Source organism: Oncorhynchus mykiss, chromosome 2 (genome assembly GCF_057628025.1).
Source record: "Oncorhynchus mykiss isolate SJ-2025 chromosome 2, ASM5762802v1, whole genome shotgun sequence".
NCBI lineage: Eukaryota > Metazoa > Chordata > Actinopteri > Salmoniformes > Salmonidae > Oncorhynchus > Oncorhynchus mykiss.
In genome coordinates, this window is record NC_143023.1 from 17293867 (window position 1) to 17320040 (window position 26174).

Sequence of the window (26174 nt, forward strand, 5' to 3'; positions counted from 1 at the left end):
GAGACTATCACAGTGCAGGTGCATTTATACGGAGACTTGATTACACACAGGTGGATTGTATTTATCATCATTAGTCATTTAGGTCAACATTGGATCATTCAGAGATCCTCACTGAACTTCTGGAGAGAGTTTGCTGCACTGAAAGTAAAGGGGCTGAATAATTTTGCACGCCCAATTTTTCAGTTTTTGATTTGTTAAAACAGTTTGAAATATCCAATAAATGTCGTTCTACTTCATGATTGTGTCCCACTTGTTGTTGATTCTTCACAAAAAATACAGTTTTATATCTTTATGTTTGAAGCCTGAAATGTGGCAAAAGGTCGCGAAGTTCAAGGGGGCCGAATACTTTCGCAAGGCACTGTATACACCATCTCTCCACATATACTCCATCTCTTCAAATATACACCATCTCTCCACATCTCTCAAAATAGACATCTCTTCACATCTCTCAAAATATACATCTCTCCACTTATACATCTCTCCACATATACAACACCTCTTCACATCTCTCCACATATACAACATCTCTCCACATATACAACATCTCTCCACATCTCGCCACATATACAACATCTCTTCACATCTCTCCAAATATACATCTCTCCAAATATACAACATCTCTTCACATCTCTCCACATATATATCTCCACAGCTCTCTTATCTCATCTCAATTTAAGGGGCTGTCAGACCTCACCATGGTGAAGGTAATACACAGTGTAACAACTATGTGGCTATCCTAAGCTGCTACCTTTTCCTGGAATGCAGACAGGAGTCTGGTTTAGGTGCTGAGCCCCATCTAGTGGTCAATGTGTAGATGACAGCTTGGTACTTACAAGCGTTCACTGCTTAATGTGTCTGAAGGGTAGGCCTACATCTCTCACAAGAGTAGCTATACAGTCTCTTGTTATAGGTTTAAAGTATATAGATCTTTAATGTCTAGATTTAAATCCAAAGGTATGAACAAAGTTGTTTTGTATTCTGTACATAGTATTTGCTGTCCGCTAAGTAAATGTCTGAGAATAGCCTCAGAGTCCCTTTAGAATAGAGTAGAATGTACACAGTAAGTCCCTATACATCCCTCTAACAATCATGCATCCCTCCAAAGATCATGATTGTTCCCTTCAGTACAATATTTAATTCCAGGCCTTAATGCAAATGACTCTGAGTGTAAATCCAACATTCTAATGCCTCACAATCCTCCAAAGGTGAAAAATAAATCAATCACCGCCAAACACAACATAGTGTGGAAATGAGACTCTTGAACCCCTTTGAACACAGATTAGATGGAGTGAGGGAGAGAGATAGTCAGGAGGGTCAGGCTGTGTATTAGACATGGTATAATCCTTCCCTGTGCAGGAGGATATTGATTTAGTTAAGAGTCGAGAGCAACAGTGATCCCAGCGTTCCCATCCACAAGCGTCACCTTGGATATGAGTCTGCTTCACCTCTGGAGGTGTTCAGGACTACCGGGCAGGACACACACACACACGCGCACGCGCACACCTACACACACTTTCTCTCTCGCCTTCTTCTCAATGCACCAAAGACAAACTGACTTTCTAAATGTGCTTTATTCTAGCTATCATCCAAAACATTCTTACCGTCACCATCATCATGGTCATCCTCATCATAATCAATAACATCATCATCAATAACATCATCATCAACAACTATCATTTCATTGATTTTGCTCAAAAGCTAAAGCTGTGATCACAAATAAAACATTTGGTCCTTACATATAATCTAGGCAACATGGTATCAAGGGTTAAAAGAGGAATGCTCTGTTGCTACCCACAGAAAACATCAAACAGCACTGGACATGACACCAGGACAAGGGAGGGAAGAAAGGAGCGGGAGGGATGGATGGATGGAGGGAGGGAATGATAGAGAGAGCTACAGTAGAGAGAGGGAAAAGTCAGAGATGGAGAGAGGTAGAGAGCATCTGTGAATGTCTCTGGAACAGTAGTTAACTACAAAAGCTCCGTGAAAGATGAAAGGAGGATCAGACAGACAGAGATGAAAGACAGGATGAAAGCAGACAGTAGCCAGAGGAGGTGAGGAACGAGGGAAAAGGAGGGAATAGAGAGAGAGGCATGCATTTACAGGAAGCTAGGCGGAACAACTAAACCCACATCCACAGTTTACGAGGGAGCAGTATTAAGTGTTGCACCAAAACACACAATTCAGTTACAGAAGTTGTGTGAACATATTGGACCGAAGCTAAACACCACACAACTTGGACAACAAAACTACAAGTGGATCAATCGCTCCTATAGTTACTGATCAATATGATGACTAACTTTACAGTGATTAGTAATCTCATACTATGATTAATCATATAATGACAAAATATTACACTTTGGTGAAGAGCGAGAGGTAAAAGGGAGGTGTAGCTGGAAATCAGGAAGTGCCTATCTTATTGGTCGCCTTAGAATTGACCAACTAACCCTCCTCCAATCAGCAGCAAGATGCAACGAGCCCCATTGCTATCTTTGTCATCATCGTCCTCGTCTTTTCTGACAGCTGTATCGTCCCTCCCACTGTGTGCTGCCATTATCTTCCACTTCATCTCTCTTGCTTGCTCCAACAATCACTAACACAGATATGTATCTATATGTTTGGACTTCAAATATAAACTGTGATTCTACTCTAGCCTGCCCTAGTCACCAGAGCCATAGATATACAGAGTCTGCCGAACTCGGTTTGAATCTAGAATTTTGGCATGCCATGTTGGCAACAACTGTTAAAACCTAGTCGCAAGTCATGGACTGTTTGGAGGATAGTTTGTTGAACTCAAATCTGCAGTACCCTATTCCTTACAGTGTGCTACTTTAATTGGGGCATGGGGTGTTTGGTGACACAATCTACACATTATATCTGTCCTGAAAAGTCCATCCTCCAATCAGATAATTTCCTCCAGGACCATCACATGTTGTCAGGCAGTTTTTCTCTCAGTCCCTATTAGTCTTTCCCTGTCTGAGGCAGCTACGGGTCCTTCTTGCCCCCCTTGGGGGAGGCAGAGGGGGCAGAGGTGGCTGGGGGGCAAGAGGTTGGAGGGAGAGAGGTGGCAGGGCCTGGGACCAACTGAGTGGGTGGGAGGGTGGTAGTGGTTTGGACAGGTGTTACGGCTGTGGTCAGCTTTGGAGCTGGGGTGGGAGTGGAGGCTGGGGTGGGAGTGGAGGCTGGGGTGGGGGCTGGGGTAGGGGTTGCAGTTAGGGTTTGGCTCTGAATGGGAACAGGAGTAGAAATAGGGGTAGAGGGACGATTGGAGGGTTGAGAGAGGGTAGGGGTAGGGGTACGAGTCTGGATAGGGGTAAAGGCTTTAGAGGGGGTAGGGGTGGGCCCAGATAGAGGGTAAGGGGAGGGGGGTGTAGGGGAGGGCTTGATTAGGGGGCTCTGAAGAAGAGTGGGAGAGGAAGGTAGGGAAGAGGAGGGGGGAGAGGGGGACGCGAGAGAGGACTTGCGCCCATGGGTTTGTGGAAGTGAGAGAGGGGCACTGACAGAGGAGGGAGGGGGAGTGGAGGAGGGAGAGGGGGAAGAAGAGCACAGGGGAGTTGTAGGGATGGGTTTGGGGCGAGGGGTTGAGGTGAGGGGGAAAGAGGTGGTTACAGAGGAGGGAGGGGGAGTGGAGGAGGGAGAGGGGGAAGAAGAGCGAGGGGGAGGTGTAGGGATGGGTTTGGACAAAGGGGTTGAGGTGAGTGGAGTAGTTCCGGAAGAGGGAGGGATGGAGCAGGGGGGAGGAGAGGAGGAGCGAGATGGGGGTGTAGGGGTGGGTTTGGGACGAGGGGTTGAGGTGAGTGGAGTAGTTCCGGAAGAGGGAGGGATGGAGCAGGGGGGAGGAGAGGAGGAGCGAGATGGGGGTGTAGGGGTGGGTTTGGGGCGAGGGGTCAGTGGCAGGGCTGGGATGAGGGAGAAAGGAGTGGGAGCAGAGGAGAGGGTGTAGGAGGCCAGGGGAGAAGCTGATGTGGGTGTGGCTGCAGGTACAGCGAAAGGATGTGTGTGTGTGGCTGTGTGTGTGTGTGCAGGGCAGTGTGTAGAGACATGATCAGGGATGGGCTGTATAGAGCCCAGGTTATGTGCTTGTATCTGTGCATTGAAGGGGCGCATCTGTAACTGTTGTGCTGAGACTTGTACTGGTAGGGGAGTAGTCAACACCCCCACACTGCCACCCCTGGCTAGCTGCGTCCCAGTCAGGAATGAGGCTGGAAGCAGGTTACCTCCAGAGGCCTTCCGCTGGAGAGGGGGGTGAGGCTGCATGCTTGCCCAGGATCGATGAGGCAGGGTGGGCTGCGAGGCGGAGAGGAGCCTGGCCTCCTGGGTGAGCCTCCCAAGTGCAGGCAGGCCCTGGTTGCTGCTGCCTCCGTGACGCAATAGCGCCTCCTTGGCCCCATGCTGGCCAGCCATGGAACTGCAAGTGTCTGACATGACACTGGTGGCTGCAGTTGGATTCACGTGGTAGAACAGATGGGGTGTGGTGGCCCCTCCTACCTTGGGGATTCCTGGGGTTCCACACATCACTGAAGAGTGTTCCGGGTGGAGGCGGAGACTGTAGTGCAGGGTCTTTCCTAATTGGAGCGACGTGGAAACAGAGGAGGCCGGTGTGGGTGGGGTTTGAGCAACAGGGGGTGATATCACACCTCCCGGGGGGACCATGGGGAAGGGCGAGGGGGAGGGGAAGGCAGGAAACCCTCTAGGGGACAGCCCCCCCATCCCTCCTACTCCCATCATCCCAATGAGGGAACTCACAGAGGGGCGCAGGGGCTGCAGGACAGGGGGCCGCGGGGGGGAGAGGGGGAAAGAGACGGAGGACGATGGAGAGATGGAGGGGAGGAATATAGCGCCTCCTAGCGCATGTTGCTGCTGTAGCTGATGTTGAAGCTGCTGTTGCTGCTGCTGCTGGTGCATGAGGGCGATGGCCACGTTAGTCGTAGCGGCCGCCGTCTGGAGCGGAGCGTGGATCAGTGGAGCCCAGATCAGTGGGTGGGGCCTAGGAGAGACCGTACCACTTCCTCCCGTGGCCCCTCCCCTTCCTGCTGCGGCAGCAGCGATGGCCTCCTGCATGGCTGGCATGCTGTCGTGTTTAACGGTCTGCTGAACCAGCATGCTGTCACAGGAGCCCAGCCCTCCCATGCCTAGCCCTGCCCCCGCTCCTCCTCGACCCCCACGCCCCAAACCGCTGCCCCCCGCCATGGAACCCGCCTGGGACGGCTTCCTCATCAGGATAGAGTTCTTCCTACCTGCAGAGGAGAACAAAGAAGAGAGAAGAGAATAGAATGAAAGGATCAAAACAGAAACAAACTGATGGAGGGGGTGGATACTGTTCCTGTCTGACACAAATGGAGGAAAACAAGAGCAAGAAGAAAGTGGTAGAAACTAAAGTGAGGGTCAAACAACACAGTTGTAACGAGGCTGACAGGGCTGAGGGGCTGATTAAAGATCACAAACAGAACCAGGTATCTGCTCTAGCTCTCTGTTCTAACAGCTCTCCACGTTTTTCTAGCAGTTTCTCAATTCAATTCAATTCAAGGGGGTTTATTGGCATGGGAAACATATTTTAACAGTAGATAATAAACAAAAGTGAAAAAAACAATACACATTTACAGTAAACATTACACTCACTAAAGTTCCAAAATAATAAAGACGTTTCAAATGTCATATTATGTGCAAATACAAAAGGGAAAATAGTTTCTCTCTCCCTTAACCTGCCTTGAAGGGCTTCTGCAACTGTAAGGTCATTTACAAATAAAATCTGAATTGATTCAAAAAATGCTTTTCGCTGGCAAGATCTTTGCACAAAGCACTATAGAAATGAAACTGAATTGAAAACTGAGTCATTGCAAGTAATGGACTGAATGGCAGGTGCTTGAGCCAATCGGGAGAGGCTTTAGTACCAATGCGGTCCAACCGGTCGACGGCCACCGTCTCAAAGGCCCGCCTCATCATAGGGTGTTCCTCCAAGACCTCGTTGAAGCTGTCCACACTGAGGGAGTAGAGACGACAGTATGTATCCGCTCTGACACTCGCCGTCCTCCGGCCCCGAGTCAACAAACAGATCTCTGAGAGAGAGAGAGTGGGGGGGTGGATAAAGAGGGAGAAGGGATGAGAGAGTGGAAAAAATATGATTTTGTTGAAGAAATTGTGAAATTGAAGAACTGATTAATCTAACTCACAGTCACACCTCTCCCCTTCCACTTCCCTTTTTCCTCACACTGTCCTTACCCTCACCCATCCCTCCCCTTCTCCCTCCTCTCCTCACCCCCAAAGTAGGACCCGTCACTGAGTTTGGTCTCCTTGTTTCCGCGGGTGAGTATGCCGACTCGTCCGTGTTGAATGAAGTACATCTTGCGTCCCACCGTGCCCTCACGGATGATGAAGTCATTGGGCTGGAACACCTCGAAGCGAAGCTTGGTCAGCACTGCCGTCACAAAGTTAGGGTCCGCGTTAGCAAACAGCGGCATGTGAGCCACCAGGCTACGGCAGTTAAAGCTAACTATCGCCTGAGAGGGGGGGAAAGAGAGGGGGAGGGAGGGGGGAGGAGTTGGGAAGTCAGTTAGAATGCACAAAAACTGAATTGTATCAGTACGTTTTAATTTTCTTTCATGTAAAATGTGTTTGAGGCAGTTTGAATCGACTGGTTTGAGCAGGTGTTTTTTTTAGTTACGCTATAGCTAGCTTTCGTAACTTGTAACAGTGCGTGTGCCTGCGTGTGTGCCTGTATCCGTGGCTCGTGCGTGTGTGCCTGTATCCGTGGCTCGTGCGTGTGTGCCTGTATCCGTGGCTCGTGCGTGTGTGCCTGTATCCGTGGCTCGTGCGTGTGTGCCTGTATCCGTGGCTCGTGCGTGTGTGCCTGTATCCGTGGCTCGTGCGTGTGTGCCTGTATCCGTGGCTCGTGCGTGTGCGTGCCTCGTGTGTGCGTGTGTTACCTCCTTTAGTGGTTCGCTGAGTTCACCCAGTATGTTCTCCTCGTCAAACATCTTGCCCTGGAAGCGATGCTCGTAGTACTCATGAATCCTCTGACGGACATCTGCAGGGAGCTTATGGAACGACATGTACTGCTCCACCTGCTTATACTGGAACACAACGTCAATACAACGGAAAAACAACGATACAACGTTAATACAACGTTAATACAACGTCAATACAACGTCAATACAACGTCAATACAATGTCAATACAACGGGAATACAACGATACAACGTTAATATAGCGTCAATACAATGTCAATACAACGTCAATACAATGTCAATACAACGGGAATACAACAATACAACGTCAAATCAATATTAACACAACATCAATACAATATTAATACAACGTCAATACAATATTAACACAACGTCAATACAATATTAATACAACGTCAATACAATAATAATATATTAATACCACGTCAATATAATATTAATACAACATCAATACAATATTAATACCACGTCAATACAATATTAATACAACGTCAATACAATATTAATACAACATCAATACAATATTAATACAACGTCAATACAATATTAATACAACGTCAATACAATATTAATACCACGTCAATATAATATTAATACAACATCAATACAATATTAATACAACGTCAATACAATATTAATACAACATCAATATAATATTAATACAACGTCAATACAATATTAATACCACGTCAATACAATATTAATACAACGTCAATACAATATTAATACAACATCAATACAATATTAATACAACGTCAATACAATATTAATACAACGTCAATACAATATTAATACCACGTCAATATAATATTAATACAACATCAATACAATATTAATACAACGTCAATACAATACTAATACAACATCAATATAATATTAATACAACGTCAATATAATATTAATACAACGTCAATACAATATTAATACAATGTTAATACAGCGTTAATAAAAGCACACATACACACACTATACTGCTTCACTACAGTATAATACACACTATACTGCTTCACTACAGTATAATACACACTATACTGCTTCACTACAGTATAATACACACTATAATGCTTCACTACAGTATAATACACACTATACTGCTTTACTACAGTATAATACACACTATACTGCTTTACTACAGTATAATACACAGTATACTGCTTTACTACAGTATAATACACAGTATACTGCTTCACTACAGTATAATACACACTATACTGCTTTACTACAGTATAATACACACTATACTGCTTTACTACAGTATAATACACAGTATACTGCTTTACTACAGTATAATACACAGTATACTGCTTCACTACAGTATAATACACACTATACTGCTTTACTACAGTATAATACACACCATACTGCTTTACTACAGTATAATACACACTATACTGCTTCACTACAGTATAATACACACTATACTGCTTTACTACAGTATAATACACACTATACTGCTTTACTACAGTATAATACACACTATACTGCTTTACTACAGTATAATACACACTTCACTGGATGAACATGAAGATTGTTTATGAGTGGAGTATGGTTCCTTTACCGTCTCCTGCCTTTGAGGAGTCAACAAATTAATTGGATGAATGGTTGGATAGAGAGAATAAGGGACAGAGGAATGGAGAGAGAGTTGGAGGGAGGGAGGGATAGAGAGGGTCCTAATCTCTTACTTTCTCCTGGTACTGTCGTCTTGAGGAGTCCAGGGACTGTATGAGAGCGGTGGCATGGCCAATGAACATGGCATAGCAGGTGGCACCAATGATCATACTGAGCATGGTGAGCCACACGTCTGTCATGCCCTCTGGAGCCTGGGCACCGTAGCCAATACACAACATGTGGCTCATCGCCTTGAAAAGGGCATAGGAGTACTGGATCCCCCACGTATCATTCTGGACGGAGAGCGAGATGGAGAGAGAGGTGGAGAGAGAGTTAAACAGGCCCTTCTACAGAGGGAGAGGTGGAGAGAGAGGTGGAGAGAGAGTTAATGTTACTGTAATTTAATTATTCCAATATGTTTTCATTAATTGAATAATCTATTTTATGAGAATTTGTAAGATTCTTGTTTGCATAAAATAGACGGAGACCAGTCTTATCAATAATAGGTAACATCATTTATTCTCGGAGCGCGCTGCCACGTTACCACGAGCAACAGTTTATATACAATAACATGACGTCATTTCATTGCTTCTAGAATGAATCCCCTCCTCCCGACCTAGAATTAAGTGAGTTTAAAAGTTCATTCCAACTCACTAACACACTCACAGGTCACACAACATAACTGAATTAACTTTTGACCCCTCACCATTATCGATCACCACTTAGCTGACAGTTCTAATTAACAGAAAACCTAGGAATGCACTCACTGCCTTATCTAAAACACCCCAGAGCTAAGTTTCTGTAGGGTCAACCATAGGTTAACTACCTTATCTGCTTACTTAATCCACAACCCATTCCTTTCTGCCTAGTTGGAATGGTGTTCATTAACTTTAATTACTCCTTGTCCGTGTCACACAATCCCTTCTTATGAACTAATATTGTTAATCAGATATAATAAAACAGAGTATAAGTTTACTTAGTTACAGTTCCATTTAAAATTAGAATATTGTTCAGTCATTTATTCCTAATATTCCTAACAGTTAAGCAGGCCCTTCTACAGAGGGAGTCCGAGAGGAAGAGAGAGAGATTGAGAGAGAGATGGAGAGAGAAATGGAAAGAGCGATGGAGAGAGAGGTGGAGAGAGAGATGGAGAGGTAGAGAGAGAGTTAAACAGGCCCTTCTACAGAGGGAGTCCGAGATGAAGAGAGAGAGGTCGAGAGAGAGATGGAGAGAGAGATAGAAAGAGAGGTGGAGCGAGATGTGGAGAGAGAGATGGAGAGGTGGAGAGAGAGTTAAACAGGCCCTTCTACAGAGGAAGAGGGAGAGGTGGAGAGAGAGATGGAGAGAGAGTTAAATAGGCCCTTCTACAGAGGGAGTCCGAGAGGAAGAGAGAGAGGTGGAGAGAGAGATGGAGAGAGAGGTGGAGAGAGGTCGAGAGAGAGATGGAGAGAGAGATGGAGAGAGAGATGGAGAGCGAGATCGAGAGAGAGATGGAGAGAGAGGTGGAGAGAGAGATGGAGAGAGAGGTGGATAGAGAGATGGAGAGATAGGTGGAGAGAGAGATGGAGAGAGAGGTGGAGAGAGAGATGGAGAGATAGGTGGAGAGAGAGTTAAACAGGCCCTCCTACAGAGGAAGAGGGAGAGGTGGAGAGAGAGGTGGAGAGAGATGGAGAGAGAGATGGAGAGAGAGTTAAACAGGCCCTTCTACAGAGGGAGTCCGAGAGGAAGAGGGAGAGGGAGAAGAAGGTGGAAGGGAGGGAGGGATGAGTGGTACAACACTAGTTAAGGTAATAGCTACAACCTAGGCTAAAACTGTGGCTGTAAAGTGCTGGGTAGAGTTGCTTTTCTACTTCCTGCTGTGTAAAACAGACTACCAACAGGCAAAAAGCTAGAGGAAAATAATAATAGAATAGCTCTAAAATATCTTATCAAGCCAGTGTGTGTTTGCCAATAATGCAATGAAGCATATTTATCTCAGGCTGAGTGTGTGTGTGACTGCGTTTGTGATTGCTTGTGTGTGTGTGAGGCCAATTATATCCTGTTCTGTTAAATGGTCCGGTGGGTGGCACATGGCTTTCTCTGGGGGAAAACACTCAGCCTCAGCTGGCCTAGCAACAGTCACCCCGGCAACCACTGAGGAAACACTGCCGAGACGGGAGTCAGCGAAACACACAGCCGTGTGTGTATGTGTGTGTGTGTGTGTTCATATCTCCATCTACTCCATCAGTAGGATGTTTAAGTTGGGAGATGTGTTGGGAGATTTATTGTGTTGATAGTCCCTTTTATTCCAACCAGACATGCTGCTACATGAACCAATAAACTAACACAGAAAGTAAACAACGTCCGACACGAGGATACACACACACTCTGTCTCTGTCTACACACACACACACTCTCTCTGTCTACACACTCTCTCTGTCTACACACACACACACTCTCTCTGTCTACACACTCTCTCTCTGTCTACACACACACTCTCTCTCTCTGTCTACACACACACACTCTCTCTGTCTACACACACACACTCTCTCCCTGTGTCTACACACACTCTCTCTCTCTCTGTCTACACACACTCTCTCTCTATCTACACACACTCTCTCTGTCTAAACACACTCTCTCCCTCTGTCTACACACACTCTCTCTACACACACTCTCTCTCTCTGTCTACACACACTCTCTCTCTCTGTCTACACACACTCTCACTTTCACACTCTCTCTCTGTACACACACTCTCTCTCCCTCTGTCTACACACACTCTCTCTACACACACACTCTCTCTCTGTCTACACACTCTCTCTCTTTGTCTACACACACTCTCTCTCTGGCTACACACACAATCAGTCCACACACAAACACAATATCAATAATGTCACACACTGTGCACACAAGCCCTCCATTTGAGAGCGGGTCAACAACCCCCCACACATGTCTCAGTACCCATGTAACAAACTCACCACCTTGTTGTTCTTGGAGACCCAGCAGTCAGACAGAGAGACAGACAGACAGACAGACACACAGAGTTTTATTTATTTTACCTTTATTTAACTAGGCAAGTCAGTTAAGAACAAATTCTTATTTTCAATGACTGCCTAGGAACAGTGGGTTAACTGCCTGTTCAGGGGCAGAACGACAGATTTACCTTGTCAGCTCGGGGGTTTGAACTTACTAGTCCAACGCTCTAACCACTAGGCTACCTGCCGCCCCTATACTCTAACCACTAGGCTACCTGCCGCCCCAATGTAACTCACCACCATGTTATTCTTGGAGACCCAGCAGTCCAGGGGGAAGTCCTGCAGCATGGGAACCAGGAACTGTAGACATCCGTCCCAGTGGCACAGCAGCAGCATCATGCCTATCAGGTTGACTATCCTCACCATGGCACTAGCCAGGTCATAGGTCATATGGAAGATCTGGAGGGGGAGAGTTTGACATCACTTTAGTTTATTGACGTCTTGCGCGGGCACCTTTTATGATAGTTGCCTCTTCCCCAATGAAGAGGTAGATCAGCTGCCCCCGTAGCGGTCTCTCTTTCCCCTATACTACGCTGACCTCTCCTTTCACCCTCTCAGCCTCTGCCTCTCTCCTCTCACCTCCCTCTCTACCTCCCCTCTGGCATGTTCCACTGACTGCCCTCTACCCTCTCTCTGGAGGATGTAACCAGTGAGTTGTGACAGTGGCAGTAAGTCTCTCTTTCCCTCCCTCCCCTCTTTCTCTACCTCCTCTCCCTGTGTTCCCGGCCTCTCACCTCCTCCCACTGGTGGATGTAGCGTATGAGTCGTGACAGGCGCAGCAGGCGTAGCAGGCTGAGGATCTTGGTGAAGCGTACGATGCGGAGGGCCCTGGCCGTCCTGTAAACCTCTGAGTCCAGCCGGGCCTCCAAGTCCACCATCAGGAAGATGTAGTCCACAGGGATGGACGACACAAAGTCCACCGCAAACCAGCTCTTTAGGTAGCGCTGACGGATAGCCCTGTGGTAGCATAGCATAATATAAAAGTCATTTCTATGGTTTCACAGTTAGCTTAGCACTGTATAGAACAACAGTTTATATTTACATGGTCTCACAGTTAGCTTAGCATAGCATAGACCAACATTGATTCCTATGGCCCCAGTAGTTATGGTTCTTTAGAAGAAATAACAAACAACTCCATTCATTCACATTCTGGAAGAACACCACACAGGGAAGCATTGCCTCCAGCTCTGTGTCACACACACACACACACACACACACACACACACGCACACGCACACGCACACGCACACGCACACACACTGACTTGGGGTCTAGCAGTATCTCAGTGCTGTCCTCCTTGACGATACCGGTCCTGAAGTTGAGGACCAGGTCAACCAGGAAGAGAGTATCAGAGACCACGTTGAAGATGATCCAGGGAGGAGTGTTCTCATCCTTAAAAAAGGTGATTCCTACTGGCAGGATGATCAGGTTCCCCATCATCAAACACAACATGATCAGATCCCAGTAGAACCTGGGAGAGGAGAGGAGGGGAGGGGAGAGAGAAGGGTTCCCTATCACCAATACTAATGACATATCCCAATTGAACTCATTCCCTGTACTATATTTTTCACCAAATATCACACTCCTCTCTTTCTCTTTCTCTTTTCTGTGGGACTCCAGTTCTGGGATCATTAATGGAATGATCCAGATGAACTACGACAACTCTCACACACACCCCGTCTCTCAGACAGTCTAGTTCCAGAGCCAGCGGTGGGTTTATAACCGTGATATTGAATAAAAGGATTACTAGAGAAACACTCTGGACAACTGCTGTGGGCGATAATGACGTCATCCTGACCTTGGAATATAGAGGTATGAGTTAGAAGAGAACAAATGAATAACATCACTTCTGTATCACACTGTGGCAAACACACACGCTAGAGGACACCACTATCTAACCCCCTACACACTGCTCCTTTAGTCTGGCAGAAGACACCACTATCTCACACCCTACACACTGCTCCGGCTAGTCTGGCAGAAGACACCACTATCTAACCCCCTACACACTGCTCCTCTAGTCTGGCAGAAGACACCACTATCTCACACCCTACACACTGCTCCACTAGTCTGGCAGAAGACACCACTATCTCACCCCCTACACACTGCTCCTCTAGTCTAGCAGAAGACACCACTATCTCACCCCCTACACACTGCTCCACTAGTCTGGCAGAAGACACCACTATCTCACACCCTACACACTGCTCCTCTAGTCTGGCAGAAGACACCACTATCTCACCCCCTACACACTGCTCCTCTAGTCTGGCAGAAGACACCACTATCTCACCCCCTACACACTGCTCCTCTAGTCTGGCAGAAGACACCACTATCTCACACCCTACACACTGCTCCTCTAGTCTGGCAGAAGACACCACTATCTCACCCCCTACACACTGCTCCACTAGTCTGGCAGAAGACACCACTATCTCACACCCTACACACTGCTCCGGCTAGTCTGGCAGAAGACACCACTATCTCACCCCCTACACACTGCTCCTCTAGTCTGGCAGAAGACACCACTATCTCACACCCTACACACTGCTCCTCTAGTCTGGCAGAAGACACCACTATCTCACCCCCTACACACTGCTCCTCTAGTCTGGCAGAAGACACCACTATCTCACCCCCTACACACTGCTCCTCTAGTCTGGCAGAAGACACCACTACCTAACCCCCTACACACTGCTCCCACTAGTCTGGCAGAAGACACCACTATCTCACCCCCTACACACTGCTCCTCTAGTCTGGCAGAAGACACCACTATCTAACCCCCTACACACTGCTCCCACTAGTCTGGCAGAAGACACCACTATCTCACACCCTACACACTGCTCCACTAGTCTGGCAGAAGACACCACTATCTCACTCCCTACACACTGCTCCTCTAGTCTGGCAGAAGACACCACTATCTCACTCCCTACACACTGCTCCACTAGTCTGGCAGAAGACACCACTATCTCACACCCTACACACTGCTCCCACTAGTCTGGCAGAAGACACCACTATCTAACCCCCCTACACACTGCTCCTCTAGTCTAGCAGAAGACACCACTATCTAACCCCCTACACACTGCTCCTCTAGTCTGGCAGAAGACACCACTATCTAACCCCCTACACACTGCTCCTCTAGTCTAGCAGAAGACACCACTATCTCACCCCCTACACACTGCTCCACTAGTCTGGCAGAAGACACCACTATCTAACCCTCCTACACACTGCTCCCACTAGTCTGGCAGAAGACACCACTATCTAACCCCCCTACACACTGCTCCCACTAGTCTGGCAGAAGACACCACTATCTAACCCCCCTACACACTGCTCCTCTAGTCTGGCAGAAGACACCACTATCTAACCCCCCTACACACTGCTCCCACTAGTCTGGCAGAATACACCACTATCTCACACCCTACTCACTGCTCCACTAGTCTGGCAGAAGACACCACTATCTCAACCCTTACACACTGCTCCTCTAGTCTGGCAGAAGACACCACTATCTCACCCCCTACACACTGCTCCTCTAGTCTGGCAGAAGACACCACTATCTCACCCCCTACACACTGCTCCTCTAGTCTGGCAGAAGACACCACTATCTCACACCCTACACACTGCTCCTCTAGTCTGGCAGAAGACACCACTATCTAACCCCCTACACACTGCTCCTCTAGTCTGGCAGAAGACACCACTATCTCACCCCCTACACACTGCTCCTCTAGTCTGGCAGAAGACACCACTATCTCACCCCCTACACACTGCTCCTCTAGTCTGGCAGAAGACACCACTATCTCACACCCTACACACTGCTCCTCTAGTCTGGCAGAAGACACCACTATCTAACCCTCCTACACACTGCTCCCACTAGTCTGGCAGAATACACCACTATCTCACACACTACACACTGCTCCACTAGTCTGGCAGAAGACACCACTATCTCAACCCTTACACACTGCTCCTCTAGTCTGGCAGAAGACACCACTATCTCACCCCCTACACACTGCTCCTCTAGTCTGGCAGAAGACACCACTATCTCACCCCCTACACACTGCTCCTCTAGTCTGGCAGAAGACACCACTATCTCACACCCTACACACTGCTCCTCTAGTCTGGCAGAAGACACCACTATCTAACCCTCCTACACACTGCTCCACTAGTCTGGCAGAAGACACCACTATCTAACCCTCCTACACACTGCTCCTCTAGTCTGGCAGAAGACACCACTATCTCACACCCTACACACTGCTCCACTAGTCTGACAGAAGACACCACTATCTCACCCCCTACACACTGCTCCTCTAGTCTGGCAGAAGACACCACTATCTAACCCCCTACACACTGCTCCTCTAGTCTGGCAGAAGACACCACTATCTCACCCCCTACACACTGCTCCTCTAGTCTGGCAGAAGACACCACTATCTCACCCCCTACACACTGCTCCTCTAGTCTGGCAGAAGACACCACTATCTCACCCCCTACACACTGCTCCTCTAGTCTGGCAGAAGACACCACTATCTCACACCCTACACACTGCTCCTCTAGTCTGGCAGAAGACACCACTATCTCACACCCTACACACTGCTCCACTAGTCTGGCAGAAGACACCACTATCTAACCCCCCTACACACTGCTCCACTAGTCTGGCAGAAGACACCACTATCTAACCCCCCTACACACTGCTCCGGCTAGTCTGCCAGTAGTCTTTAACATAAATAAATGAAGGTGTTACTTAACCTCAGTAGATTCAAGTAGCACAGATAATAACATATTATCTGTCTCTGTGAGGCTCTGAGATTATGTACAAAGCAGACAGACAGACAGACCGAAGGAGAGAGAGACAAATATATATATTGTAGCGGTTTCAGGGACTGTGTGGTGAAAAACTCTGAAAAACACCAAAAAGAAAGCTGCCCAGGGTCTCTGCCCAGCTGCATGACCGTGCCTTAGGCATGCTGCAAGGAGGTATGAGGACTGCAGATGTGGCCAGGGCAATAAATTGCAATGTCCGTACTGTGAGATGCCTAAGACAGCGCTACAAGGAGACAGGACGGACAGCTGATCATCCTCGCAGTGGCAGACCACGTGTAACAACACCTGCACAGGATCGGTACATCCGAACATCACACCTGCGGGACAGGTACAGGATGGCAACACAACTGCCCGAGTTACACCAGGAACACACAATCCCTCCATCAGTGCTCAGACTGTCCTCAATAGGCTGAGAGAGGCTGGACTGAGGGCTTGTAGGCCTGTTGTAAGGCAGGTCCTCACCAGACATCACCGGCAACAACGTCGCCTATGGGCACAAATCCTCCGTCACTGGACCAGACAGGACTGGCAAAAAGTGCTCTTCACTGACGAGTCGCGGTTTTATCTCATCAGGGGTGGAGATGGGATTCGCGTTTATCGCCAATGGAATGAGCATTACAGCGAGGCCTGTATTCTGGAGCGGGATCGATTTGGAGGTGGAGGGTCCGTCATGGTCTGGGGCAATGTGTCACAGCATCACTGGACTGAGCTTGTTCTCATTGCATGCAATCTCAACGCTGTGCGTTACAAGGAAGACATCCTCCTCCCTCATGTGGTACCCTTCCTGCAGGTTCATCCTGACATGACCCTCCAGCATGACAATGCCACCAGCCATATGTCAGTGTTCTGCCATGGCCAGCGAAGAGCCCGGATATCAATTCCATTGAACCCGTCTGGGACCTGTTTGATCGGAGGTTGAGGGCTGGGGTCATTTCCCCCAGAAATGTCCGGGAACTTGCAGGTGCCTTGGTGGAAGACTGGGGTAACATCTCACAGCAAGAACTGGCAAATCTGCTGGTGCAGTCCATGAGGAGGCGATGCACTGCAGTGCTTAATGCAGCTGGTGGCCACACCAGATACTGACTGTTACTTTTGATTTTGACCCCCCCCCCCTTTGTTCAGGGATGCATTATTCCATTTCTGTTAGTCACATGTCTGTGGAACTTGTTCAGTTTATGTCTCAGTTGTTGAATCTTGTTATGTTCATACAAATATTTACAAGTGTTAAGTTTGCTGAAAATAAACGCAGTTGACAGTGAGAGGACGTTTCTTTTTTTGCTGAGTTTATGTGTGAAGACACTAAAAAACAGACACCTTCCAGAGAACATCACATCACCAAACCTCATTAAGTCTCTACACATTAGGTTCCTTTGTCCAAGCTGGGTTGTGACAGCTGATACCAGCACATTTTTGTGCCCACAAACAAATGACAACAAATGACAACAAGTCTGGAGAAGGGAAGAATGGGAGGGATTTTTCTCAGGGGAAAGATTAAAATGCTTGATGCTCAGAAATGGGTGTCTGAATTGTTGCTGTGTGGTACAATACGTGCTGGGTACTTGCAGACCAGGCAGTCTGGCTGTTCTACACTAGAAAAAAAGTTACCAAAAGGTTAAATCAGCTGTCCTCGTAGGAGAACCCTTTTTGTTTCCAGGTAGAACTCATTTGAGATCCATGTAGAACCACAGAGAACCCCTAATGGGTTCTTCAAAGGGTTTGCCAATGGGAACAGCCGAAGAACCCTTTTAGGTTCTAGATAGCACCTTGTTTCCTAAGTGCATATGCCCTATGGCTCGGTGTGGTTGGCTAAAAGAGAACCAGATGCATAGGGAGAGAAATTAGTTAAATCTGTATTCATCCTGTTACACCCACATAAACCAATCTGTATTCATCCTGTTACACCCACATAAACCAATCTGTATTCATCCTGTTACACCCACATAAACCAATCTGTATTCATCCTGTTACACCCACATAAACCAATCTGTATTCATCCTGTTACACCCACATAAACCAATCTGTATTCATCCTGTTACACCCACATAAACCAATCTGTATTCATCCTGTTACACCCACATAAACCAATCTGTATTCATCCTGTTACACCCACATAAACCAATCTGTATTCATCCTGTTACACCCACATAAACCAATCTGTATTCATCCTGTTACACCCACATAAACCAATCTGGATGAATACGTTCCCAGATCTGTTTTTGCTGAACAGAGTTCCAGTCAATTTATTTAAGGAGATGAATGTCATAGAAATTCCAATTCTGAATTGTGAGATTCTCATTGACATCCTCACCAGTGTTCTATTCATGAGCAGACTGGAGTTGGAATGGAATTTCTGCTCTAATGGACTCCAACCAAGCAGTCATCTCTCTTAGTACAAGTCACTTCCTTCCTGTGTCTCAGTTCATTGTTTCCCTGTTAGAACTTGACAAAATGTAAATTACAACTAAGGTTCCGGTGTATGGGTAGACACACATGCAGAGACATGCTCAGCCACACCTTGAAGTATCTGCAGGTTATTAAAGAAATAGCAGAACATTTCTGACATGCAAATTAGTCTTATCTCATCTTCCTAATCTTAGCTGATACAGTACATACCAACTTCTCTCTCTTAAACAAAACTAAAGCATCTGGGACACATCTACTTTTCCCTCTCTCTATTTCCCTCTTTCTCCTTCCAACCTCTCGCTTTCATCTCTTTCTCCTTCCACCCTCTCGCTTTCATCTCTTTCTCCTTCCACCCTCTCTCTTTCCCTCTTTCTCCTTCCACCCTCTCGCTTTCATCTCTTTCTCCTTCCCTGTCTCTCTCTTTCCAATTTTCTCCTTCCCCCTCTCTCTTGTTACCCTCTTTCTCCTTCCTTCCTCCCTCTCTTTCCCCACTTTCTCTCCCCCCTGCCTCCCTGTATTCTCACAACTATTATTTTAGCTTTATTGGCCTGAAATATATGTATATCTAATATATGTTCTCTCCCTCTAACGTCTCTCTTAATACGTTTTTCTCCAACTGTCTCCCCCTCTCTTTCTGTTCCTCATTATGTCTTGGCTACTCGTATTATCTTAATGAGGTGAAGGGTGTGAGAGCTTATCACCAGACTCAACAAGATAGACTTTACACACACACACACACACACACACACACACACACACACACACACACACACACACACACACACACACACACACACACACACACACACACACACACACACACACACATACACACACACACACCTCTGGAGACCAAGGTCATCTTCAGGACAAAACACACATTAGGGCTTTGCCACTAAGCTCTCTGTCTTTCGTTCCCTCTATTGTTCCCTCCTCATCAGTCTGTCGCTCTCCCTTCTCTATTCCAATCTACAGGTACCTAATTGAAAGATTAGATGCCTGAATTATGCATAATGAATACACTACATGCATAATTTAGAATATTATGCATAATTTATGCATATTCAATTGTGATAACATAATGAATAATGCAGTGCATAACTTCTGCATATTCAATTGTGATAACATAATGAATAATGCAGTCATTTACATATTGTGATGGAATGTGTGAATAGTAATAACCTCTAACCTCTCCTCTGTACCTCCCTCATCCCTCCATCTCCCTCCCTCCATCACCTGACTAGAATCAGAAGAGGGATAGCTGATCTCCATTGAGTTGTAGAGTGTGAGAAAGAAAAAAAAGAGAATGTGTGTGTGTTTGTATGTGTGTGTGTGCTTGTGTGTGTGCGTTCGATTGAGGCTGGAGGAACCAAAGTGGGCCAGGAGACTGGGGGATCAAGTAATCCATCCATCCGTTTCTGAGGCCTGTCTGGAGATTACTACTCTGTCTCTCTCGCCAGACAGAAACCACTCGACAGGTGGTTGATTATCCATCAGTCAACAAAGTTTTTTGAAAGTTTCAAACACACCCAAGGCTAGTGTAACAGTATAATTGAGGTCTGTCCCCTCGCCCCTACCCGGGCTCGAACCAGGGACCCTCTGCACACATAGACAACTGACAACCACGAAGCATCATTACCCATCGCTCCACAAAAGCCGCGGCCCTTGCAGTGCAACCAATACTTCAAGGTCTCAAAGCGAGTGACATCACCAATTGAAACGCTATTAGCACGCACCACTGCTAACTAGCTAGCCATTTCACATTGGTTACACTAGCAACCACCAGAAAATGTATCATCTAATTCCCTGAAGTGATTTTATTTATTTTTTATTTTACCTTTATTTAATTAGGCAAGTCAGTTAAGAACAAATTCTTATTTACAATGACGGCCTACCCCGGCTAAACCCTAACCCGGACAACGCTGGGCCAATTGTGCACGGCCCTATGGGACTCCCAATCACGGCCGGTTGTGATACAGGGTCTGTGGTGACGCCTCTAGCACTGAGATGCAGTGCCTTAGACTGCTGCACCACTCTGAGTTTTCAACATGTTTCCCCATCTAATTCCCTGAAGTGATTTCAACATGATGAAATGTTCACAGACATCCAACGCCTGAAGTTAAAGACATTTCATTTTAAGGATCACCTCACCTCATTCTAAGGACTGTCAATGTGACGGTTTTCTCAAAAAAGATTTGTGATTCTAAAACACTGTCAGTAAGTAGCCAGCAGGGGGTGTTGTGGTGGGTTCACTCACAAGACCACACACACAGGGCCAGGCCAGCAGGCCCAGATGTAAAACCCTGTCTTTATCAAATCAAATCAAATTGTATTTGTCACACGCGCCAAATACAACCTTACCGTGAAATGCTTACTTACAAGCTCTTAACCAACAATGCCGTTCAAGAAATAGAGTTAAGAAAATACTTACTAAATGAACTAAAGTAAAAAATAATAAGTAACAATAAAATAACAATAACGAGGCAATACACAGGGGGTACCGAGTCAGTGTGCGGGGGTAGAGGTTAGTCGAGTGCTAACATGCGTGCTTTGTCCTGAACTTGTCCACATTCTTATTATGCCCACATTTTAGACACGATTGAAAGACCAGGTCAAGATCAGGACAAAGGACGCATGTTAGCGGCAGGTATAAACAGGGCTTATGCGTGATTGATTTTTATGGGCAAGCACAGTGACAACTTACATCACAGATATTTCACACAGAGAACACACAGTGTGCGTGTGGTGTGTGTGTTGTGCATGTATGTGCGTGTGGTGTGTGTGTTGTGCATGTATGTGCGTGTGGTGTGTGTGTTGTGTGTGTAACACATCATGTCTCACTATATCCTTTATCAGATTGGTTCAATTAACCTACTGCAGTGGGCTAAATCAGGGTCACACACAGTGTTTCTTGATAGACAAACAAATCTACTTTGAAACTAAAATACACACCTCACACACATGGTTATGGGCTTAAAAAGAGGACCCTGTACTATGTCAGATATAGAGTTAAAATGTATTCCATTTTGAGTTCGCATCCCAATATTACACTTTATATACATCACAGAAGACTGAAATATAACAAAACTGTTTGACATAGAAACATCAGATTTTCAGCGGCTTTTTTGAAATAATGCTTATTACTTATAAAAGTCTGAAAAATATGAATAACATTTCACCCGTGAAGCCACTAGGTCATTTGACTGCAGGAAAGGGCTACAAAACTACAGTAAAAAGAAACTAGACAGGATACAGCACATTCTAAGAAAGTATCTTCCTCCCTCTCTCTCTCCCTTCCTCTCCCCTCCCACTCCCTCCCCCTTACACTCCCCTCCCTCTCTCTCCCCCCTCCTTCTCTCCCATCTCTGTCTTTCACCCTCCCTCTCTCCTCATTCTCTCCCCTCTCTGTCTTTCCCCCTCTCTCTCTCTCCTCCCACTCCCATCCTTCTCTCCCCCTCCCTCTCTCCCCTCCCTCTCTCCTCATTATCTCCCCTCTCTCTCTCCCTTCCTCTCCCCTTCCTCTCTCTCTCCCCTGTCTCTCCCCCTCCCTCTCTCCCCTCCCTCTCTCCTCATTCTCTCCCCTCTCTCTCTCCCTTCCTCTCCCCTCCCTCATTCTCTGCCCTCTCTGTCTTTCCCCCTCCCTCTCTCCCCTCCCTCTCTCCTCATTCTCTCCGCTCTCTGTCTTTCCCCCTCCCTCTCTCCTCATTCTCTCCCCTCTCTGTCTTTCCCCCTCTCTCTCTCCCTCTCCCCTCCCACTCTCTCCCCCTTACACTCCCCTCCCTCTCTCTCTCCCCTCCTTCTCTCCCCTCTCTGTCTTTCCCCCTCCCTCTCTCCCCCTTCCTCTGATTCCCTTCCTTCAATTCTCCCTCTATTCACAAATCCTCTCTTTCACTCTCTATTCTAAGGAGCTTCTACTAACTTAGTAACAAGGACGTTCCTGAAGGATGTTCCCCAACTTCATCATCAGCTCACCACCAGCCAGCCTGCACGTCCCGTCTCTTCTCTCCCTCTGTCTTTCCTCTCAGGGTACATCCCATTAGCTTCCCCTTCTCAGCCTCTCCTTAACTGGTCTGAAAGACTTGATAAACTGTGAAAACCTCGTCAAATCTCTTCAGTGGTTATGAGGGAAAGGAAAGGACTCAAGGAGATGAGGCTATAGAGGTCAAATGAAGACACAGCCTCTATTCATTGATATGGATGGAATGGAGTAGCCTACATGAGATTTGATAGGGGTGACATGCTCTCTCTCTATGCTGCCCTGTCTTTCACACCTCTTTCTCTCCCCCTCTCTCTTTCCATCCCTCCCTCTTCTCTCTTCCTCTATTCATAGTGTTATGGTTACTGATGTGACGTTGCTGTAAGGGTGTTTCACCCACACTCTGTCTGACCTGTTCCCTCCACTGTCTTATATATCCTCAACACATCTCTCTCCCTCTGATCATCCCTTTATCCATCCATCCATCCATCCATCCATCTCCATATCACTCCTCTCTTTCCTTCCTTCCTTCCTTCCTTCCTTCCTTCCTTCCTTCCTTCCTTCCTTCCTTCCTTCCTTCCTTCCTTCCTTCCTTCCTTCCTTCCTTACCTGAAGGAGGATGGACATACTGTATTCTCCCTCTGGGTCATGGCCCCACTGTGTCTTTCACCTCGTCTCTCTCCCATCCAAAGACTCCCAGACTCCCTCTCCACTCCCTCACTCTGCCTCTCCACCCCACCCTCTCCCTCCCCCCTGGCAAGGCTGTATGGTCTGTATGGAGCTGAAGTGACTGTCAGAGTGCATGATATTTTCCATTCCCTAGGGCTGTAAGGGTGTATGGTGCGTACCTGAAGTTACTGTAAGGGTGTATGGTGCGTACCTGAAGTCACTGTAGGGGTGTATTGTGCGTACCTGAAGTCGCTGTAGGGGTGTATGGTGCGTACCTGAAGTCGCTGTAGGGGTGTATGGTGCGTACCTGAAGTTACTGTAGGGGTGTATGGTGCGTACCTGAAGTCACTGTAGGGATGTATGGTGCGTACCTGAAGTCGCTGTAGGGGTGTATGGTGCGTACCTGAAGTCGCTGTAGGGGTGTATGATCCACTCCCCTGCTGATTTGAGTCTCTCCTGCTCCATGGCCACGGCCTTGTTGGACCCAAACATGCGCAGGCTGAACTTGTTGACCCCCGGCTGCAGCATGGCTCCAAACTGTCTCTGGATGAAGGTGGACTGGTTGGAGTAGCTGTAGTCCTCCCCGTCTAGACCCATCCCAAACCCCCCCATGCCCCCCGTCCCAGACAGACTCCCCATCTCCGGCGTGCCCGCCACGGTGTTACAAGCCGTGGTTGTCGTGGTTTCCGGGCCCAACGCTACGACGACCACTCCGGTGCCGGTGGAGGAGGAAGTGGAGGCAAGGGCGGCGCGTGACGAGGAAAAGCCAACAGAACGCTGCTGGGTGGAGGAGAAGGGGGCTGGAGGAGGGGGCAGGGGGACAGGGGTGGTCGGGGTTCCAGCTGAACGGAAGGGGAGGCCGTCTCTGGTAGCACTCAAGATGGAGAGGCGCCGTCGCCCCCCTCCAGAACCGGACCCCTCGACCCCTGACCTGTCACCCTCCAGCGATGCCTGGGAGAGGCGGTACCCTGGGGAGGGCAGGCTGCCCTTACTGCGCCTCTTAGAGTCTCCTCCACTACGACCCGGCCGACCCTCACCCCCGCCAGGGGGCCCAACACCTCCCGCCACCCCATCCATCCCCTAACCAGGGAGAAGGGGGGCAAAGGGAGATCAATAGAACCTGTCACTCTCAGATTCACTCTCTGTCACTCTCAGACCTGTCACTTTCAGATTGTCAAAACGGGACAATATGTCCTGTCAATGTTCAACTAGGAGCCTAATAACAGGCTACTAGCTAAGACTGTCTGGGGGAAGAGAAAGGTGGTGATTAAATAGTTGACCTCAAGTTTTTATAATCTCCAATGGAGATTGTAGTGATCTGTCTCCTCTCCACTGATCTGTGCATCCTAACCCCAACTCTGGGTGTTTGCCACTTAAAAACAATAGATTTGTCACTCCAAAAATATGATGGCAGGTACGCACTTTCTCTTATCTCCTCCTTTCCCCAGCTCGCTTTTCTTCATGGAGATGTCTCCATCCTCCCTTGTTCTCCTGGCCTGAGGCCCACCTTCTCCTTTCTACTGCCGCCCTCAGCGTTTCCACAACAGGCATATTGGCACCTAATTCCTGGTCTCTCTCTCAGGGATAATGACGCAGGTCGCTCTTTGACCCTCCCTCTCTGGTTGTCAAGGATATGTCTCCTTCTTGCTCTCATCGACACATGGTAGTATTCTGTAAGAGTTCATCTTGACAGTGGATGAGAGGTGGTAGTTTTGGGTGGTTGGCTACCTATGAATGACAAGTACACGTGAGCCTCATCAGCACGGATCGGTTTGTTTTAACGGACACAAACGGGCACGAGACACACACAGACAGACACTTGCACAGTCTGACTCACCAACGCACGGATTTATACTGAACCACGCTTTCAAACATAGACAGAGATACACAAACAGACACGAACATAAGCAAGAGTACATATGCAAGTGGTCGTACCCCCAATTTAGTCCACATTCGCCTAATATCCCCTTTGTCCGGGCACGTAAAACAAGACAAGCTGTTAGCGTCAGCATTAGGGTTATTTTCGGAATTCAGTTCGGAAACACACAAACAGAACAGACAACCTGGGCATGTGCAGAATATGTGACGTCTCCAAACCCGCCCGGATAAATGTTCTGCTATTTCAGACGCGTTTCCCCTCCTCTTCCACTTCTCCAGTCAGTCCCAATGACATCCTTGGACCGTAACAGCGACATCATTGGAGCCCATCCTATTCGTTTACGATTAACAAAACCTATGTTTCATTTACATATTTTTGACGAATCTTGATGAATAAAACCATGCAAGGAAATTAAGTGCACTTAAATGAATTATATCCATGAAGTCCTGTTCCAACCGGAATAACTTGTTGAGCTTGAGAAGGTATAGCCAAATATTTAAATAGGCAATTCTATGGCCAATCATAACTCAAAAGGAACGCGACACCAGTCTTAATACTCTGATTCCGATTGCAGACTGACTTCCAAAACGCCCGTCACCTCTCAGGCATGCACGCACGCAACTGAAATATTAAATAAATAAATACACACAAAGGTCTGGATCTAATCGACTTGTTACCATGGCAGCCGCATCCCCATCACCCTTCCTTCCCCAGGCTGCAAGCCCAACCGGCGCAAGAAGCACACAGCACAGGTATGGGTGCCGCGTCATCCACCCCAATACAACCGGGGAATTGCGCGAGGGAGGGAAATAAAGAGAAAGAGAGAGAGAGAGGTGCGTTGAAGGACAAATCCAACCCAATATATA

General features: G+C 47.3%; 1 protein-coding gene across 1 annotated transcript; it reads right to left on the bottom strand.

Moving 5' to 3' along the window:
• Nucleotides 1-1552: 1552 nt before the first annotated feature.
• LOC110534274 (uncharacterized) lies at nucleotides 1553-25933 on the bottom strand. The gene is made up of 9 exons (XM_090216592.1): nucleotides 23833-25933; nucleotides 12849-13055; nucleotides 12319-12541; nucleotides 11822-11983; nucleotides 8648-8866; nucleotides 6924-7070; nucleotides 6257-6497; nucleotides 5892-6056; nucleotides 1553-5237 (listed from the first exon to the last, which is right to left on the bottom strand). The coding sequence occupies exons 1-9, from the start codon at nucleotides 24504-24506 to the stop codon at nucleotides 2986-2988; spliced, it is 4290 nt and encodes a 1429-aa protein (XP_090072718.1). The 5' UTR covers nucleotides 24507-25933; the 3' UTR covers nucleotides 1553-2985.
• Between the last annotated feature and the right edge of the window lie 241 nt (nucleotides 25934-26174).